The sequence below is a fragment of the Pan troglodytes genome, chromosome 13 (genome assembly GCF_028858775.2).
Source record: "Pan troglodytes isolate AG18354 chromosome 13, NHGRI_mPanTro3-v2.0_pri, whole genome shotgun sequence".
Taxonomy (NCBI): Eukaryota; Metazoa; Chordata; class Mammalia; order Primates; family Hominidae; genus Pan; species Pan troglodytes.
The window spans coordinates 61,216,641-61,237,663 of record NC_072411.2 but is presented as its reverse complement, the minus strand read 5'-3'; the positions used below and the strand labels follow the sequence as shown (position 1 = coordinate 61,237,663).

General features: G+C 45.8%; 1 protein-coding gene across 23 annotated transcripts in view; it reads right to left on the bottom strand.

The window, feature by feature from the left end:
- TANC1 (tetratricopeptide repeat, ankyrin repeat and coiled-coil containing 1) overlaps positions 1–21,023 on the bottom strand; it is a 267,732-nt gene that overhangs the window by 31,546 nt on the left and 215,163 nt on the right. For all 23 annotated transcript variants that reach the window (XR_010150111.1, XM_063791238.1, XM_063791241.1 and 20 more), the window contains 5 exons: positions 17,049–17,157; positions 15,923–16,045; positions 8,433–8,669; positions 6,133–6,318; positions 3,862–3,940 (listed from right to left, as the gene is read on the bottom strand). Coding sequence is in view for 22 of the 23 variants with exons in the window: in XM_063791238.1 (XP_063647308.1) it covers positions 3,862–3,940; positions 6,133–6,318; positions 8,433–8,669; positions 15,923–16,045; positions 17,049–17,157 (734 nt within the window). In the remaining variant the exon portion in view is untranslated. The remainder of the gene's footprint in view (positions 1–3,861; positions 3,941–6,132; positions 6,319–8,432; positions 8,670–15,922; positions 16,046–17,048; positions 17,158–21,023) is intronic.

The window sequence follows — 21,023 nt, the reverse complement described above, 5'->3', positions numbered from 1 at the left end:
TGGTCATTTCGGCTTGGGCTGATTCACAGCAAACACTGACATGGAGATAGTAACTCAGTGTAGCCAGAACTTTCTGGGAGGCAGCATGGAGTTGTCACAGCTGTGGAATGCCTGAAACAGATGCCATAAGCATCTGGTGGGTTCTCACCATGTTTCAGGCTGCCGAGAAACTACGGAACAGACACTGACCGAGTCTGTGAATATCACCGAGCCAAGAGCCTTGGCATCCTGAGGGTGGTACTGTTAGATGCAGGCATTCATCATCTGCTCTGAGCTTTCTTCTGATGAATGGATCATACTACTTATTCTTCACTAGAGCCTTTTGTTTGAGGGTGGGGAGGATGCATGGGGAGAGGGAGAGCTTGAGAGCTACTGGAATGACAGAACTGAGTTCTGAATGGCTGGTCCCTAAACATTGGACAGACAAAAACCAAATGGTCCTGGATGCTGGTGAAAACAGAAACTTAAACAAGTTAAGCCCTCTGCTCTCCAAAACCAGTAGAGACAGTCTGCAAGTTTTCTAAAGGCTGTGGGTTGATTGCAATAAACCCCTAAACTAAATACTGTTCCCATTTTTTATGAACGTCTTAAAATTCTATTGTACATTTTCTTGTCTCCTTCAACCTAACACAGGAGCCACCTACTTCTGTGATGACATTCATTGACTCAGGGTCACCAGCAGTCAGATGTGCAGGGCTCTGAGGGTGGAGGGCTGCTGCTGTGCCCAGTGCCACCACACTGACGGCCTGAGTGAGGGGGACCTCCACAGGGCTGCTGTTCCCTGGCTGGTGGCCGTCATTCTTAACCAAGAACCCACTGCTTCCAATCAGCAACAGGCACGACAACCACACTTCTGCCATGTGGAACAGATTCACTGAATTGCAAGGCTCTCCTAGCAGAAAACTGGAGGAAGAATTTGTGCGTGAATTTAGCTCCTGTGCCACTGGCTCTGGCAATGGCAGAGAAGAGATGGGCAGGTAGCTGTCCTCCTAACGGGGGTATCCCTGCAGGAAAACCACAGGCTGTTCAAAGGCAGGCAGGTGAGTCAAAACAGACGAGGAAGCTCTGCCTTGTCACCTCATCAGCTAGCATTTTAAAGCCAAGCTGTTCACAGCTAAATCTATGCTGGACAGACTTGTGTAAACATACTTAAGGTTTCAAAATAAATAATGAACTGTTATCCCCACAAAGCTTCCAGTTTTTCTGCCACCTTCCCACATCCCAGATAAGTATTACTCTTGGGATCCTATCCTTGTGCTGTGGCTAGGGACAGATACAGTCCATCCTAGAGTGTTTTGGACACAAAACACCATTGACTACACCCAGCAATGAGGACCAAACGAGAACAGGATGCAAAACCACTACTTTCCCTTCTGTGGGTCCCCATAGCAACGAGCAACAATGCACACAGCAGTACAGCCACACAGGCTGGGGAATCCCGGGGCCCATGGCTTGAAGTTGAGCCTTGGTGAGAACCAGGACTGTGAGCAGACCCATTCACTCTCAAGGCCTTCAGTTCTCTGTACGATGCCTCATCTGCCTTCATTCCCACATTTAGGGTCGGTAACAGACCCCACGTGGCCAAATCCCAAAACACGGGATGTCACATTCCAGAGCATGCAGTATACATTTGTGTAAAGACCTATATTTGCAGATGTTCTCTCAGCTGAAACCACCTGCAAGATTTCAGGGTATTCCTCTGACAAATGCAGGCCTGGAAAGTAGGAAGGTTTGGGGCAGTAGACGATAGTGGTTGTCTTTGAAGGGGCACAAGAGAAAGGTACCAGACAGAAAAATGCAGAGAAGGCAAGGTGGATTTTGTTGACATGCAGTCCACAGAAAGCCACTGTGGCTAAGCCTGAAAAAAAGCACTTAGCTTGCCTCTTGTTGGTTTAAATTTTAACAAACGTCTCAAGTAAACTCTTGCCTGATGAAATTCACCCTGATGCCTGGTGAGGAAGAGTGTGAACTGCTTCCCAGGTTGCAAAGTGGTCTGGAGGTTACTCATGAGGCTTTGGAAGGGAGGGGCCAAGTTACTGTTTACCTTTTCATTAAGACCCGAGGGACAACTACAAGGAGATGAATTCTGCCAACAGCTGAGAGCTTGGAAGTGGGTCTTTCCCCAGTGGAGTCTCTGACGAGAACACAGCCCCAGCCAATACCCAATTAGGAGCCTGGTAAGATCCTGAAGTAGAGAATCCAGCCAAACTGTGCCAAGAATTCTGATCTAGATAAAGACTGGTGGGAAGTCTGTTGTTTCTCATGTGTGTCTTTAGCCATCAACTGATGGGCAGATTCTCAAGCAGGATGATAATGCAATTCAGGACTGGTCATTGAGAGAAGAGCGCTCAAACAAAGCCTTCAAAGTCAGCCCTTCTCTGGAATTTTCTTCCAAATAAAAAAGCATCTTGAATATTAAAATGTTAGAAATTCTCACTTGAGCTAAATGTGTGATGTCATGGCTGCTAGACCTGATGTCCATCGTCTTCATGGGTACCTCTCACTGTGTGTCACTCTATGTCAGGCTTTCTAGACAGCTCTGCAGGGAGCTAGGAGTAACCTGAAATGACTTGGGATGCTTGTTAAGAAAATCAAATCCTGGGCTTTCCCCCTAGTGAATCAGAATGTCTAAGCCCAAGTGCCCCAGGAGGCTCTTATCACTAGGCAATGAAAGAACAGGGGTTTGGACCTTTTGGCTGTCAGCAGTCATGCTCTTATCCACTCAGCAACACTGCTGCCCACCACATCATTTGGAATGTGATGGAAACTTTTCTTTCACCAAATTATAGAGCAGCCTATACTGTTTAAAAGGGAAGGGGAAGGACTCCATAAACAATTAGGCAATATTTCAATCCACATACTTTTACCCGTAGACATAATCCAACTCCGCTGGAATTCTGTACTTTCTCTGCGCCTGGGAGCACACCCAGCTCCTTCTTTGGACCCACAAAGGGGATGGAACAAACAGCTGTGAGGCTCTGAAGGACAGGCCTGCACTCCTGCCAGAAGGTGAAGCTCTGTGGCTTTCCCCTAGGGTGAGCTATCTAATAAGCTCTTCACACCACCATTTGGCTTATTAGGAAATAATTTAGAAGCATTTGGAAACAAATCTGTGCAAGAAAAATGGAAATCATATATACCAGGTACACACACAGAAACATAACCTGGAAATTCATTTTAAATACTCATGCTGACATCTATTTAAAAACAACTTGTAATTTAAAGTCTTAGATTTCTAACACTAATCCAGTCAAGTGGAAAACTAGAAAGCAGCATTACTTTTAGTCTCACAAGTAACCAACTCAAATCTTCACCAGGATGTGCTCAGCCCAGGCTTCTCACTGTAAAGACCAATGGAAATGACCCGATAGCTTGCATTCGTATGGTAATGTGAGTAAACCCCACGAGGCTGAGTTTTACCCTCATTCTGTACAGGGCAGGGCAGGCCACTGCCTTCTGTGCTGAGCCGCCTTTGATTCGTGTGACGATGGGGACAGAAGTTCATGCCTGGCTCGCCATGCACAGGTCACAGGATCACATTGGTTAGATGTGTGAGATTTGGCAAATCAGAAAACAACACCTTACTTAGGTACTTCCATCTGACATTCATCAGATGTACCGTAACTGCTAGTCTAATTCAAAATAATCAGTTAATAGGATTGCTTTAAAAAATAAAATCTTACGCTTCCAGCAAAGTTTTGCTACTCATGTAGAAAGTTCAAGGAGCTCTAAACTTCAAATGCTTGTGATAAAATAAAAACAGGACTACATATATCAGTCATTCTTAAGACAATTAGGCCAAAATAGGGCTAAAACATCAAGCAAGCTGCCCCAGACTACAAGCAGTGGCATTATAATTACCTGTTTCTCCCCACAATGTGTCGGTGCCATTGACTTCTACTTCATGTTCCTTCTCCATCCCCAGCAAGCACTGGACCACCTGTCAGAAGTGGCAAGGTGATTTAATGAGTTCTCTTAGCAAGAGGTGCTTATTATAGCCCATGTATCAAAGGAGACAGTGTGTTGTTTTTTAACCATTATCTCACACTGCCCAAGGAGAGAAAAATATAATGAAAACTGTTTTCAAGCATAATTTCATATGCTATTCACACTTTCAGTTGGAGAAGAATTAAAAAAAAATCTCAGTGAATTTCAGCAATATGGTTCAGGATTACTAGGTACTCAGAATTCTAATGAATTCCAACATGACCCAAATATGCCAGCCTAATCAACAAAGGACATGGCAGATCACACAAAGTGCAGTTTCTGCATAAATCACAAGATAGTGAATCAGTTTTTCACAAGGAAGGAAAACAAAGCGATATACGTTTTTGCAAATTTTTACAAAGTATTGTTCAAATACATTTTCTGCTGGTAGCATTATTCTTTTTCCCTTATGGGACTCTTCCTGTCAAAGGGCGGGTCAAGTCACAGGTATGGAGGCAGGAAGCCTGGCTTGCAGGGAGACAAGGCATCTGTGCCCTGGACCTGAGCCGGCGTTCACCCTGAGCAACAGCAGCGAGCAACGGGAGAACACGACAAAGCCACCTTCCAGTCTCCTAGCCCACACCCTTTGTGGTAGGCTGAATAATGGCCCCCAAAGATGTCTACATCCCAATCTTCAAAGCCTGTGAATGTGACCTTACAGGGCAAGAAGGAATTGCAGATGTGATTATGAATGTTGAAATGGGGCGATTATCTCAAATTATCAAGGTCCATATCTGATACACACCTGATCTAATCAATCACAACCATCCTCTTAAGAGGGACAGGAGGAGTCCAGGTCAGAGGACAGAGGAAATGAGATGACAGAGGCTAAGGTGAAAGTAAGGCACTTTGGAGATGGAGGAAGGGGCCATGAGCTAAAAAATACAGGTGGCTTCAAGAATTGAGAAAAAGCAAGGAGACAGGTTCTCCCCTAGAGACTTCAGAAGGAAGGCTGACCTCCCAATAGTGTGATTTTAGACTTCTGACCATCGGAATTCTAAGAGTAAGTGTGTGCTGCTTTAAGCCACTAAGGTTGCATCTATTTGTGATAATGGCATTAGGAAACTAACATACCCTCCAAGTCTTATGGTGAACAAACCCTGCTTTTTTCACCCTACTGGCTGTGCTGAGGTGATTTTCGCTCAGCATTTCCTCCCAACCAGCTTTAAAACAAGGGGGTTAGCATGGATTAAGACCAAGGTCATTCCTAGGCATTCATGGTCCTCCCAATGATGACTTTTCACACTTAAAAAAAGGAAAACATCTACATTTTCATATGTGTGTTTAACAGTATCTCTCTCTGTGTGTGTGTGTGTGTGTGTGTGTGTGTGTGTTTAATGTTTAAACCAGAAATTAGCCAGCCACTATTTTATGCTTGTGTGTGTGTCCGCCCATGAGTTTTGAATGCCAAAGTCAGCCAGCCAGCTTCGCACTCGAATTTACTAAAGTCATTTTAGAAAAAGAATCTTACCAAATACTGGCACCTCTAATTGCTTGAAGATAATTCAGAGTAAGAAATACACAGGAGGAAGCGAGCAAAACATTATTAAATTCACAGATAAAGAAAGCCAAGACACACAAGTCAGGAGGTGACAATTAAATCTTCAAACTGAGGAATACCAACATCTGTCAGAAATAAATGCTCTATTTAACTACTGCATGGAGTTTTCATTCAGTAGAGGAGCTGTAAATGACAAGCATTCTTGTGTGCTATCAAAGCATTAAAGCTCTATTTTTAAAAATCCTTCAAATACTCAGGAACGATTTTAGAATCAGGATTCTATGTGATTATTTTTAAATGAACACAAGGACAGAAGAAATGAATCAAAGGGGAAAAAATTTAAAACAGCAGGTCTAGAGGGCAGAGCAGGGAAGGAGGAGAGACATGAGGAAGAGCTGAGAGTGAATGTCATCAAAAGGCTTCCCATAGAAAAATAAGCCTGCCTGTCCCCATCACGTGTGCATAGGAGTGTGCACTGTCACTCACGGGAAGGATGTGGTGCCCATAGAAGACCTTCTACTGCAGGTGGTCAATGCCAAATGCTAGTTCTTGGCATCCTCCTTCTTTCGGTCCTTCGGTGTGTCAACTGACTTGCTGGGCTACAGCTTCTTGTTTCCCAGGAGGGAAACCCCTGCCCCACTCACCGAGCTGTGGCCCATGCTGGCCGCCGCGGTCAGCGCCTGCTGCAGGGCGTGGCTCTTCCTCAGGGCGCCTGGCTGGGGAGGACCCGGCGACCACTCACAAGTCAGCAGGTACTGGAGAATGTCACCGTGGCCCCGTAGGGCACTGTGGACAAGCGCACACTGGCCCTTCTTATCCAAGTGGTCCACCTGGGGGCAGGAGTAGGGGAAGGTTACGGCTGAGCATTACTTTGCCTCTGAGCATGCAGATGCACCACCTAGCTGTGTGCAAACCCCACTCCCTGTAAGCATACATGGGGTTCACAGTCCAACTTGTCTTTCTGGAGAACATGGAACCTTAGTCTGGATTACTTCCAGATGGTAATGAATGTACCATTCCAGGCCTCAGGTTCCCTTTGCAAGATTCAGGGTCACAAAACACCCTCCTTACTCCCATGTCCCTGCAGCAAACTACACAAAGCTCCTAACTCTCTTGTGAGCATGTGTGGAGACACAGACCAAAACCTCGGACAAAGCCCTGTATTTCCCAACATTGGTTGCTTGGGTGGGGCATTCTAAGTCTGCTGTGACAAGCTATAATTTGAAGGAGTAGAGCCACTCTCTGGTCACTGAGCCAGGGGATCCAAAGAAAGAGAGGGATGTGGAAAAACAGCTGAGTGTGGAAGGGCAGGAAAGGAGTCCAAGTGGCATCTGATTGGGAAGGAGGTCTCATGTAGGCCGGTGGCCTGGGCATGCTGGCAAGTAAAGGGGGGGCGGCCACAAAGTCAGGGCAGGCCAGCTAGGCAGAAAAAGTGAGTGAGTGCCACACACCTCCTCCTCAATGCCCCAAAGCAGCGGCAGCCCTTCATGCCCTGTCTAAACCCCAGAGTACTGGGCCTGGGAGCAGAGCCCAGGGCCTAGCCTTGCATGCCTGCCAACTCTGGGGACGCCCTGTACCCTCATTCAGAGGCTTTGCCAGAGCCCCCTGACATAGCACTCAGCCTCCTACTCCAGAGCTTTCAGCTGTGATGGGGGGAGGCCTGCTGGCCTCAGAATAAAGTGTAAAGCCCAGCTGCCATCCGTAAATGGAGGTGCGGTGATGTGCAGCAGTAACATACCCACCCCAAAGGCTTAGCCACACATTTCCTTCTCCATGAACTGAAGTTTATGTATGTCCCAAATGTTGGATTTGAGAGAAAAAAATAAATCTCCCACAGCTGTTATAAGCCTAATTTTTTTGAACTTTAAATATCCTAATTAAAAGACAAAAGATAATTAGCAGTTTATCTCTACTGTTATTCAAAAGGCACATTTCCCAAAAAAATGCTTCCAGTAAACCTAGCATTTACTGTGAGCTCGATATTATTCTCATTCACCCTATTAAAGCTGACAGCTCCTGGCCAGACGTGGTGGCTCATACCTATAATCCCAACAGTTTGGGAGGCCAAGGCAGGCAGATCATGTGAGGTCAGGAGTTCAAGACCAGCCTGGCCAACGTGGTGAAACCCCATCTGTACTAAAAATACAAAAATTAACCAGGCACAGTGGCATGTGCCTGTAGTCCCAGCTACTTGGAGGCTGAAGCAGGAGAATCACTTAAACCTGGGAGGTGGAGGTTGCAGTGAGCCAAGATCATGCCTCTGCACTCCAGACTGAGTGACAGGGTGAGACTGTCAAAACAGAAAAAAAAGTTGATGGCTCTAGAGTAACTTGTATAACAATACATACTTACTTCATATATAACTGAATGCTTACTCAACAGCCCTGTGGTAGGGAGTGCTGTTATGCCCATTTTACAGATAAGAAGCCTGAAGTCATATATAGGCTCAATAACTTGCCCAATACCCTAGAGCTGGCAAGTGGAAAGATGAAGATTCCAGGCAATCTAGTTCCTGGAGCTCAGGCACATGGCTTCTTCATGAGTTCATGGAACTCATCCTACTGTTTTAAAAGGACATAAAATGGGATAAGAAGAAGAGAGGGGAAAAAAGCAAACATTTAAAATATTTTAAACCAATTTTGGTGCTTTCTAGATCGATACTTGCAGGCTTTTTAAAGGCTGGCCCTCCTCATGCGGCTAGGAGCCACGGTCTCCCTGGAATTCTGCCTTCCGCTGGACAACATTAAGCAGAGTTGCTGTGTATGAGCAAAACACACCTCTCTGAGGCTGCCACATTACAAAGTGACCAATCCCTGGAGCCCGACCCTTTCTGTGTATGCTGTGGTTTCAGAGACAAGAGAATCTGGCCCAGCAAATAACAATTCTAGCAATGAGATGAAGCCATTTCCCTGCCCCAGCCCCAAAAGAGCAGGCTGCCGCTTACTCTCGCTCCCTTCTTGGTCAGCAGACACACCAGCTTCATGTGGCCAGCAGCTGCTGCATAACAGAGGGCAGTCATGCCGTTCTCTGACGTTCCGTCCAGGCAGGCACCAAATTCCAGGAGCAGAGTGACAACTTCCTCGTGGCCAAGGTGAGACTGGACGCACAGGATTGGGGCATTATTTAACACTTCTGTCCTGTAGTTCACGTTGGCCCCTCCCAAAATCAGGAGACGGCTCACCTGTTGGACAAGGCCCCCCAACAAGATTGTCACATGTATGTCATCTAAACATTTCTGGAAATGGGCAGTATCCTCAATTTTCGGTATCATTTTAATCCAGTGGTTCTCAAACTTGAATGTGCACCAGTATCACCTGGGAATATATTAACAATGCACATTCTCATTGGTGGGAATGTAAAATAGTGTAGCTTACTGGGAAACAGTAAGATGGTTCCTCAAAATATTAAAAATAGAACTACTGCCCCAGGCACGTGACTGTAATCCCAGCTACTCAGGAAGCTGAGGTGGGAGGATTGCTTGGGGCCAGGAGTTTGAGGCTGTAGTGCACTATGATCATGCCTGTGAACAGCCTGCTGCACTCTAGCCTGGGCAACACAGCAAGGCCCTGATGTGAAAATTAAAAAAAAAAAAAAAATTTTAATTAAAAATGTCAGTAGAGGCCAGGTGCGGTGGCTCACGCCTGTAATTCCAGCACTTTGAGAGGCCATGGCGGGTGGATCACGAGGTCAAGAGATCGAGACCATCTGGCCAACATGGTGAAACCCCGTCTCTACTAAAAATACAAAAATTAGCCGGGCGTGGTGGTGTGTGCCTGTATCTCAGCTACTTGGGAGGCTGAGGCAGGAGAATCGCTTGAACCCGGGAGGTGGAGGTTGCAGTGAGCTGAGATTGCACCACTGCACTCCAGCCTGGCGACAGAGTGAGACTCAGTCTCAAAAACAAAAACAAAACAACAAAAAATAACAATAGAACGGCCATGTGATCAGTCATCCCACTTCTGGGTACATATTCAAAAGAATTGAAAGCAGGATCTCAAAGACATATTTGTACCCTCATGTTAATTGCAGCATTATTCACAACAGCCAACAGGTAGATGCAACCTCAGTGTTCATCAGTGGATGGATGAAGAAAATGTGGTACATATACATACAATGGATTATTCCTGCTTAAAAAGGGAGAAAATCCTGCCATATGTGACAACATGGGTAAACCTCGGGGAAGTGAAATAAGTGAAGCAAGCCAGACGCAAAAGAACAAATACTGTGTGAAACTACTTATGAGATATATACAGTAGTCAAATTCACAGACAGTAGAATGAAGGTTTCTGGGCCTGGGCACAGGGGAAATGAGAGTTGTTGCTTAAGGGATATAGAGTTTTGATTTTGCAACATGAAAAGTACTGGACATCTATCGCACAACAATGTGAATATTGTTAACACTACTGAATTGCAGACTTAAAAATGGTTAAGATGGTAAATTTCCTTTTATGTGTTTCTTAACCATAATTAAAAATAAAAACTAAACAAATAGCCAGGCAAGGTGGCTCATGCCTGTAATCCCACCACTTTGGGAGGCTGAGGCGGGCGGATCACCTGCAGTTAGGAGTTCGAGACCAGCCTGAACAACAGGGTGAAAACCCCGTGTCTACTAAAAATACAAAAGTTAGCCAGCGTGGTGGCGCACGCCTGTAATCCCAGCTACTCAGGAGACTGATGCAGGAGAATCGCTTGAACGCAGGAGGTGGAGGCTGCAGTGAGCCGAGATTACGTCACTGCACTCCAGCCTGGGGGACAGAGCAAGACTCCGTCTCAAAAGCAAAACAAAAACAAAAACAAAAAAAACCTAAACAACTGCAAATTCTTGGGCCCCACCCCCTGATTTCTGGTTCATTATATCTGGGTGGTACATTTTTAATAAGTTCCTCGTTGATATTGACACTCTTGGTTTGGGGAACCACACTTTGAAAAATCACTGTTTAACCTCAACAAAACCAGGAAATTCATTTTCATTCATATTACTTCATTTCCTGGTAATGAAGTAATAATTGTGGCTGGGTGCAGTGGCTCACAACTGTAATCCCAGTATGTTAGGAGGCTGAGGAGGGAGGACTGCTTGAGCCCAGGAGTTTGAGACCAACATGGGCAACATGGCAAGACCCCGTCTCTATAAAAAATTTTTTAAAAAAGAAAAAAATAGTCATGGTGTTAATAGTGAGATAAGGCCAAAAGTAAATACAAATGCTTTATAGAGATGTGTTCCTAAAAGAAACAGAAAATATGGAAATGTCCACATGTGCCAGGATTGTCCGCAGCATAACACTGCTAGAAAATAATGTGCTGCTTCCACTAATTACTATATCCCCCACTTAGTAATCTCCCTGGATCTAGGTATTAGGAAAAGCTTTTTATCTACAGGTTTTAAAATAAAATTACTGAACATACGCAAATTTTAGGTATATTAATATTTTTTCTTTCAGATCTTCAGATCATTAGATACAAATGATGCTCCTTTAACAGCTATTAAGATGCCCAGTGTGTTTCTTTCAATGGCTTACTTCAATGGTCCTGACCCACATCAATCACTGCCCCTGCCAAAGCCTGGCAGGTCCTCCACCTGCCCACTAAATGTGAAAACCACAGAGACTATCATTTATTGACTAGAGACACATGGGGATCATTAAAAGATACAGAGAGATAACAAGGCATAAAAAATTCATGGTATTTCAGTGATACATGTCCACAAGAGTAGCTGACAAACAGAATATTTACAAACAAATGGGTCTGGAAAATTATACTACCAAGTAGTGAAACCATAACTCACAATGGCATAGTGACAGGTTAGAACCCCAGGTGTCAAATTTGAAGATGTCTTGGCTGCTGAAGCTTGAACCTCTGTGATACAGGCCTCCAGCTTCCTCTCTGATCTTCTCTGCAGAATCCTTCCCTCACTGCAGCCACCTTGGACCCAACACGTGCTGTGACAATGCCAAGCAGGGCCAGCCTCATGGTCTTTACCCACTTTTAGTTCCCTGACTGGAATGCTCATTCCATAAATATAATCACTTCCTGCAGGGCTCTGCTCCAGTGCCAGGACATGGGGGAGAGGGTACCCTGTGCACCCAGGCCCTCTCTATCCCTCAGCATGCTCTGTTTTCCTGCTTAGTCCACTGCACCAGACACTGGTTCTACGATACAGAAGTTCACAGAGAAGAAAGGCAAACAGAGCCCCTCCATGGATGGGGATGACCCACACATCGGTTTCTTCACACTGCTGGGACTGCCATCTATATTTAAGGAAGAACAGGCCATGTGCAAGTGACAAGGAGCCAGCCAACCACCTGACCACCACCCTGCTGTCTACACCATCAGAGAGACCACTGTCTAGCCAGATCCAGGTGAACACCAACCCAGCCTCTAGGGTCTCGCTGTCAACTTGCACTTGTGGAGGAATGGATGAGAGATCAGAAAGGGTGTCCAGTCCTAACACTGCTGTTTCATGGGCAACTTCAGGCAAATGACTTAATTAATCCCCACCAAGCCTGCTCTACAGATCTATATAGGCTTGCTTTTTAAAAATGCCACTAGACTCTGATCTAATTCAAAAGCATTTTAAGACTGCATTATGCTACAACATTAATAAAGGTGTGGCTGGGCATGGTGGCTCACGCCTGTAATCCCAACACTTTGGGAGGCCGAGGTGGGTGGATCACCTGCGGTCAGGAGTTTGAGACCAGCCTGGCCAATATGGTGAAACTGAGTCTCTACTAAAAATACAAAAATTAGCTGGCTGCGGTGGCACACGCCTGTAATCCCGGCTACTCGGGAGGCTGAGGCAGGAGAATCACTTGAACCCAGGAGGCGGAGGTTGCAGTGAGCCAAGATCACGCCACTGCACTCCAGCCTGGGCAACAAGAGCAAAACTCCATCTCAAAATAATAATAATAAATAAAAATAAAAATAAAATAATAAAAGTGTTTTTAAAATCCCTTTGAGTAACAGCGTGGACAGAATCAGATTATGCTGAAGAAATAGGATTTTATTAAGGCCAATGAAACCAGTCCTCAGCAAAAGGAGTAGAGAAGATACACATCTGGAAATACACGCAATGCCACCAAGGGGCACACCAGACTCTGCTAGCCACAGGATGGGCAGGATCATTTGTAAATTCCCTGGATAATTTTGCCAGCCAGTTACAATCTGTCCTCCCCCATCAACCCCATACCTTCTTGAGATCCATGGGCCTAAAAAATGAAGGATTAAGTGGTGTGAGTTCTCAGCCAGCCCCCAAACTAACCTACTGTGTGATTTTCAGAAAATTCCTCAACCTCTCTGTGCTTTAGGTGCCACCTAAGAAAACAGCAGCATGCCATCCCATTCTATCTAACAGGTACTCTTTTGCTAATAATGGTGGAAGGTATACTTGGAGTACCATGATGAATCCCTTACAAAAGTTTACCTGGAAGGCATGTGCTCAGGGCAGAGGTTTCCTAAAGATGTCATCAATTCACACTTCCTCTGCTTCTGGGAATAACATTTTCCTTTGTCGGTGTAATGCTGTAGGTATTTTTACCACTTAACCCTCCATCACCTTCCCCTAAATTATGGTTCTTAACCTTGATGCACGCTGAAACCACCTGGGAGCTTGAAAGTTTCCAATACCCTGGCCCCACTCTTGGAGATTCTGACTTAACTGGGGCTGGGGCTGTGGTGCCCAGAGCTCCCAGGTGATTTTAGCTGGCAGCCAGGGCTGTAAACACATCAAGTGATAAAGGCACCTGCAGAGCAAGGGCTTGCGGAGTGTCAGGCGCCCTTCCAGCTGTGTGATTTTGGAAAGTATCAACTGCCCTAAACCTCAGTTTTCTCATCTAAAAAAATGAGGATAAAAGTTTCACTTCACTTGGTGGTTGTAAAGATTAAAAATCAATGTGTAAAAAAAAAAGTGTATGTATATATATGTGCATTAAGCATTTAGCACAGCACTCAGCATCTGTACATGTTAAATAAACGTTAATCGATGTTATAATCAACCTTTCATGGAGTCTTCAGAAACGACAAGAACTCAGGTCCCTGACCTCTGGAAGGCACAGGAGGGAGCTCTGCCCTCCTGTCCACATCACCCTGCATGCCCAGCCTGGGCTGTTCACCAGCACAGAGCAGCAGGGACACCTCATGCCGAGATGAGGGCAGAGGTAAGTCACCTGCAACCATCACATCCTCAAGGTCGGCAGCTCCTATTAACAAGCACCAACTGGCACATCCAAAACTTCCCAGGTGCCTACAGCAGAGCCACTGTTTCCAGAGATGAGGCAAAGCACTAACAACAATTCATGTAAACATAATAAATGCCAAGTATGTTCCCAGTAACTTTAACATCTCAGTAAGGTTTCTCATCACTTGAGAGACAGCCTCTTTTGTGTCTCCACTTTATAGGTGAGAAAGCCAAGGCTCAGAGGGAGTAAGGCAGAGCTGAGCGCTAAGCACAAAGCTAATGACGGTCACAGAGCAGCCAGGTGGCAGAGCAGCAGTCTTGGCTGAGACGGCACTGTGCTGAAGGAACCTGTTTAAATGATTCATCCTATAGATTTTCCCCCAACGATATGGAAATTTTCCGACCATGATCACAGAAGCCCTCCTTGGACAACACTCAGAAGTGGTGGTATCTCTCAACTTCTGGATTTAATGAAAACAGGAAAACAGGAAGGGAGATGGGGATATGCGAGGCAATACGATCATGAGGACCAGAAGAGGCTTGGCCAGGGTGGCCATAGGGCAGCATCAGCATTCCCACTAAGTACACTGGAAGCTCACACAAGCACAATTGTTTTTAAATGTGTCCTTCCTGACTATGATGTAGGATATGACTGGATCTCCCGGCCAAGGGAAGTTGGGCCAAAGGCCTCACCTAGCTCCTGTTCTCCTCTCCTTTCTGTTGTCAGCTGAGAAAAGAACTGCAACCTAAATCCTCCTGAGGCCACAGCTTGCGGCTGGCCACCAGTCCTATGAGATGGTACAACAAAACCACTGGCTGGATTGGACTCCAGTGGGCCAGCGGGGCCCAGGCTGGCCCCATCCTGGCCTGGCCACAGGAGACAACATGGTTAGAGACTGCTGGCATGCCCCTGCAACTAAAATCCATCTACCAAGTAATCATCCCAGAGCAAGTCACTTTAATTTACCAAAGTGGCAAACTGCAATTATTGTTCAAAATGACATTCATTCCTGTATGACAACATTTAATACACTCTAAAAAAAGTTCCTTAATTGCATGCATAATTTAAAATTACTGTAATTTGTTCAAGATCCTGTGAAAACCTTTTTCCCCCCTTGAAAGATAAAAGAAACAGAAGGATAATGAAAAGACTTAAGATTCTATAACCACATTATAGAAATAATTTCGGAGATGGTGTAGATGTAGGTGACACTGGAGTTTTACAAAACAAAGTAAAAATGATTAACTCTTAAAATCGCACATACGTTAAAGAGCAAAGTTTATAATCTCAGGAGGGCCATGCTCATTACACTATTATGCAGTACCTTTAAATTTACTGTCTTAAAAACTTGTACTCAACAGATGTTTCCCATTTACTTATTTCCATATTAAAATAAATTCTATGCCCAGAAATTCATTAACATATGAAAACATATTGCCATTTTTATTCTCATCTTTCTTATGATTATAGAATTTTATTAGTTATGGAGAAGCCGAGAGATACACTCTTAGCTGAAATGAAAGATGAAACAATGTGAGTGATTCGGGGGGAAGACCTTGCTCCCTAAACTGACCCAGGGCTTCCACAGGCAGCCGGGTACATCAGGGCCTGAAGCTGAAAGGCCTGGACACTGTCTCTGTGGCCTTAACAGGCTGCTTGGCCTCTGTGTGCTTCAGATTCCCAGGCTACATGAAATCAGGAAGAAAAATCTACCTTAAAAAGCTGAGTGGAACATCATGACATGAAAGCCACTGACCAAGAAGTGAAGAAGCTCTTGGCTCCACAGAAGGCCATGCTGATACCCTTTCCATAGGCAGAAATATGTATACATGAAACCTCGATGATTGTTTTTCTGTGTACTTATCTCTATGCATCACCCATCCATGCTTAATTTCCCATGAACTCTAAAGAGATGGCCCAGATTAGTAACGCAGGACACTTAAAAAATCCGTTTTCCCTAGAAATCTCTCTGATCTTTGATTTCTTTTGTAAAGTGCTTCCTTATCACATCTGCTGTGAAACAGTCACCACATGTGCTCAGAGCAGCCCCGACCACCCACATCTTCCTGCCAAAGAAAAGCTAAACTTCTGGAAGAACAAGTAATACAGCACCCAAGCCCGTGTGATCAGGGAAGCACATCTTTAGAAGCTCCTCTGCGTCCTCTCACCACCACCCAGGGCAGGGGGAAACAGGGCTGTTGGAGGAACGGCCAGCAGCCGGCCAGGGCTGGGTCTCCGGCTCTCTGTGCAGAAGGTTGCTCACCTTCACGTTGGGAGTATAGAGATTCCTGAGAGAGGCCAGGGCGGCGGACAGCCCCTCGGTGCTGTAGCCGATCCACAGGGCTTGGAGATGGCTTGAAGAAATTCCCGTCTTCTTACTGAGGCCCTGGAAACAATCAGAGACAGATCTTGGAAACAATCAGAGACAGATCTGCCTGAGCATCTCCTTCCCACCTGCAGGGTCACTCTGAAAGTGGGTCTGCCGCAGAGGGTGCAGATACCTGCAGAAGGCACGGGGTCACACACAAAGAATGCCTGGACATGCGAGCTTTCACTACCTGAAACCAAGGGTCAAGGAACCAGCCTGCCTTCACTAGGTTAACTTTGTGCCTTGGGAGACAGATGGCAGATGAGAGTTTCTCTTTGAGTCAGAGTCTTGCTGTGTCGCCCAGGCTGGAAGTGCAGTGGTGCAATCTCAACTCACTTCAACTTCCACCTCCCAGGCTCAAGTGATTCTCATCCCTCAGCCTCTCAAGTACCTGGGATTACAGATACATGCCACCACTCCCAGCTAATTTTTGTATTTTTAGTAGAGACAAGGTTTTACCATGTTGGAAGTAAATTAGAGGAAGAATAAATGACAGAATTAGAATATCACCATCTGAGCCCTGCAAGGTGGAGCGTGCCTATAGTCCCAGTTACTTGGGAGGCTGAGGCGGGAGGATGGCTTGAGTCCAGTAAGCTATGATCGCACCACTGCTCTCCAGCCTGGGCAAACACAGTCAGAAAGTCCAGGTGGTATAAAATCACACAGGTCAAGAAACTCAGGTTCTTGAACAAATCAATAATAAGGAAACAAAAAGTAATGAACAAAGTGGAACCTTTAGATAAAAAGAAACTTATCAGAGATTTAAAGGTGGAAAGAAGTAAAACTTAAGCACAGCACTCTGATATACACTTGAGCAATCAACTATAGCAAAATGCAAGGAAATGCCCAGGCTGAGTCAGAACAGCGGTTACTTTTGGAGAGGGGAGGCAGGAGGAGGTTGCATCTGGGCTGAGGTGCATGGAGCGTTTCTTGGATGGCTGACAGAGCTGTCTAAAATCTCCAAAGCAAAACCTCAAAATGACAACAAAGAAACCCTTCCCCAAGTTGGTGTGCATCTCACCTTGAAAATGTGCGCCTTCAGGATGTGGTGGCCAAGCTCCATGGTCTGCTGGCGGTTCAACTTGCCCTCCTGACGCGAGAACATGAATGCCAAGAGCGCGTGCCCATTCCTAGGGGAAGGAATACAAAGGCTCACAGCAGAAGAGCCCATTCCACCACACCGCAGACCCCCCCTCAATTCACCGCCCATTGCCTTAGTCACTGATTTATGCCCGTGACAAAGATGTAAACTCCGGGAGGCTAAGGGTCTCATCTGAGTCATAATGCCTAGCAAAGTGCTGAGCACTTGGTGAACACTCAAATGTGTTTCTGGAATGCATGCATGAATAGACACAGAGCGCAGAACCATCCCTGGGCCTAGCCTTCAGGTCCCCTCAGGATCACCACCACTAGGGGTAGACAAAGGACAAGGTCTCATGTGGGAAGGAGAGAAAAGCCAGGCCGTGCTAGGTGACAGCTCATGATCAAGAAAGCAGAGAATTCTAGGCTTGGATGGCACACAAGTCCTTGTGGTGAGAAGAAGGCTAAGGCATCTAAGTGGGTTTGCTGTGGCTGGCACATGGTGGACATCCAGCCAACAGCACCCATTTCCCTTTTGTGAAGGTACCATCCTGCCTATTTTCCTGCCCATTTCCCTTTTGTGAAAGGGCCATCCTGCCCATTTGCCCTCCATGTCCATAGGACTCACTCTGTCTTCCTGTGGATCCCATGCCTTTGAGCCAATTAGTTTCTAAATGACACACAGAGTTGCTTATTCCAATAGGAGTGACTTCTATGCAATGTAAATTACTTTCATTTCTATCATCCTGTCAACTTTGAGCTGTTTGGTTGGGGAAGAGCAGGTAGTTGTGGAGGGAGGAAAAGATAAACATTATATATGTTTTAAAACGCATCCTCCTAGTAGTTGCTAATCTAGATGATTAAAAGCATGCATTATTTAAACTGCATTTGTCTTTCCAGGTGCATGCCTGCTTCTCAAATAGGTTATAAACCGTGTTACAGATGAGGAAATCAAGGCAGATGGAGGCCAAGGAATCAGTTTTTATACTACAGGGGAGGGCATGACGTTTAAGGCCACACTGCCCACTGAGTCTCGTCCATTGTCTTGTAATGGCCTGAAGTTTTCCCACGAGCACATGCCCTGTCATTCCCTGAACACCTTCCATGTCCCAGATCTTGAGCCTGGGATTCCCCTCCTCCCTTATTCCCATGGAAACCGCTGTCAGCATCTCTCTAGTGCTCTAGGCCCCCAAGGCCTCCCCAGGTCCTACCCATGGGCTGATCCCAGGATTCATTCTGGCCCAGTTCATGTCAGTTGGGAGCCACTCTCCCAACCACAGGCTAAGTCCTCCTAAGTCTCCCAGTTGGCTGAGCTCTGTGGCCAGGCCAACCGTGTCCATCACAAAGACACACTAACTATCACTTTACAGGGTGATGACCACACACCCCTTGGTGGCCGGGCCTAAAGTTTCCAGTGCTCCCAGCTGAGCACAGGGCATCCCACCTCTCTGAGGAGACAACTCCCCATGCCACTGCTCCCCACCTATACTCCTGCATACCCTGCTCATCGTTCCTCCCTGCCCTCCTGTTCTTGAGACCAAGCAATCCCCTTCTAAGACAATCTGCATTCATGATTCTGTTAATTTCCAAAGCTTCCAGGTATCAAGCTCTTACTCTATGCCAGATGCAGAAACCTAATTGAATTATCTCATTTACCTGCACAATCCTGTGACTAAGTACTATGACCCCCATATGCTTACATGAAGAAACAGAGGCCTGAACAGGTTAAGCGACTTGTGCAAGACCACATGGCTAGATGACAGAGCAGAGATTTGAACTAAAGTTGGTCAGACAGGAGAGCCTGTGCTCTTAACCTGCGGAGCTTGAGTCCTCCATTCATTCACAGCTACACCTTATCACTGGCACCACGTCTGACGGGGGGATTCTATGGGGGAACAATGCAAGGTGCTTCCATTGAGAAGCTCTAAGCAATGGGAGGGGACACGCAAACGATATGCAAGTCAGTTAACTGGGTGCTGTGAACAGATTCCATGGGAACAAAGAGGAGACAACCTGCCCCGTCACTCAGGCCCCGGTCCCTCCTCCTTACATTCCCAATTTCTCCTTCTTTATGGATCTTTCTCCACACTATCTCTCAGTGATGTTTCTGACAATGTTCCAATCTCCTGTGTTATTAAAAAACAAACAAACAAACAAAACCACCCGCCCCCTAAGCCCTTCCACCTCCCATCCCAAGACGCTGGCTCCCTCCTCTCTCTCCTCTCAACCCAACAGGCGGAGTCTCCTAAGGATCCAGGACCCTCCTCCCTCACTGAAAATCCAATGGCTTCCTCTTAACCGTCATTTCCCTTCACCTCTTGGCAACACTTACATCCGTAAGGTCCCTCCCTGAAACCCTCCTCCACGCCCTGGAAGCCCAGTGCTATCTTTTCTCTAATGACATGAGCTTCCTCACCGAGTCATGCCAGACACCTCTCCATCAGTGATGCTAGATCTTCAACTGTCAGCTTCTCCTCCAACCTGCCGACCCGCCCTGGCGCTGGAACCTGTCTGCCTGGGACAGACGGCTATCTTGCAATCTCAACTGCTGAAAACTAAAACCAGCTCTGTCCCTGCAAAGCCTGCCACATACCACCTGCCTTTCTTACCCTTCCCAAGAGCAATGCCACACCTAGTTTCTGGCTCTTCTTCCTCTAGCTAAGCCACAACAGCTACCTCATGTCAGCAAGGCCCGTCTCTAACCCCAGTCCCCCCAAGTCCCCACTCCTGACTGCTATAGTAGGCCCTATACACTCTGTGCCCTGCACACTCCTTCTGCCAGCTCTTTCCTCTCCTCTGTTCCATGAAAAAAGGTCAAGTCAAACTAGATTTGCTGTTGCAGAACACGGCCTGCTCATTCTGATGCGACGTCTTCAATAGCTCCTCCTGTCTGCAACAGCCTTGTTCTACCTACTAATACCTATTAACTCCTCGAGTTAACAGAGAACAGAGCTAATAGGGGACTGTTCCAGATGAGACTGCCTGTGCAACCCCAAAAAACTGATGGATCTTAAAAATGGTCATCAGTGGCTTCTAGTGCCTACAGAGACATGACAATGTCATGCGCCTCCTGAGAGAGGTACTCACCACCACCTACTAAGTGTCCTTGTTTAAAAATATAGAATCTGAACAAGCCTCTAAACTTCACTACCAATTTATAGGAAATAGGGGTGAGAGGAACACATGAAAAAACATGAGGACACAAAATTCAGATGATGGGAAACTATACAGGATGAACTACCCAGCTGCCCTTTTTAAACAAATAAATTTTGAGGAAAAAGAAAAAAAGATGAGGAGAGAAACTATAGATTAAGAGAGATAATCGAATGCATTTTATGGACTTTTTGGATCCTGATGTGAACATACTAAAAAATAGAAATTTGAGCATGGCTAAATGTTTAAGATTATTAAGAATTTGCATTAATATTTTAGGTGCAGTAATAGCGTGGTTAAGTATGAAAATATCTCTAAGATGAATATTCAGTTATTTAAAGTAAAATGCCATGTTTACAATTTAACATACTTCAACAAAAAAAAGGAAACAGATGTAGCAAATATTGCAAAATGTAAATATGTTTAAGTCTAGGTGATGTGAATGAAAACTCTTTCTTTTTTTTTTTTTTTTTTTTTGAGACAGTTTTGTTCTTGTTGCCCAGGCTGGAGTGTAGTGGCACGATCTCGACTCACTGCAACCTTCGCCTCCTGGGTTCAAGCGATTCTCCTACCTCAGCCTCCCAAGCAGCTGGGATTACAGGTGCTTGCCACCACACCCGGCTAATTTTTCTTTTTTTTGTATTTTTAGTAGAGACTGGGTTCACCATGTTGGCCAGGCTGGTCTCGAACCCCTGACCTCAGGTGATCCACCCATCTCTGCCTCCCAAAGTGCTAGGATTACGCACGTAAGCCACCGCACCCG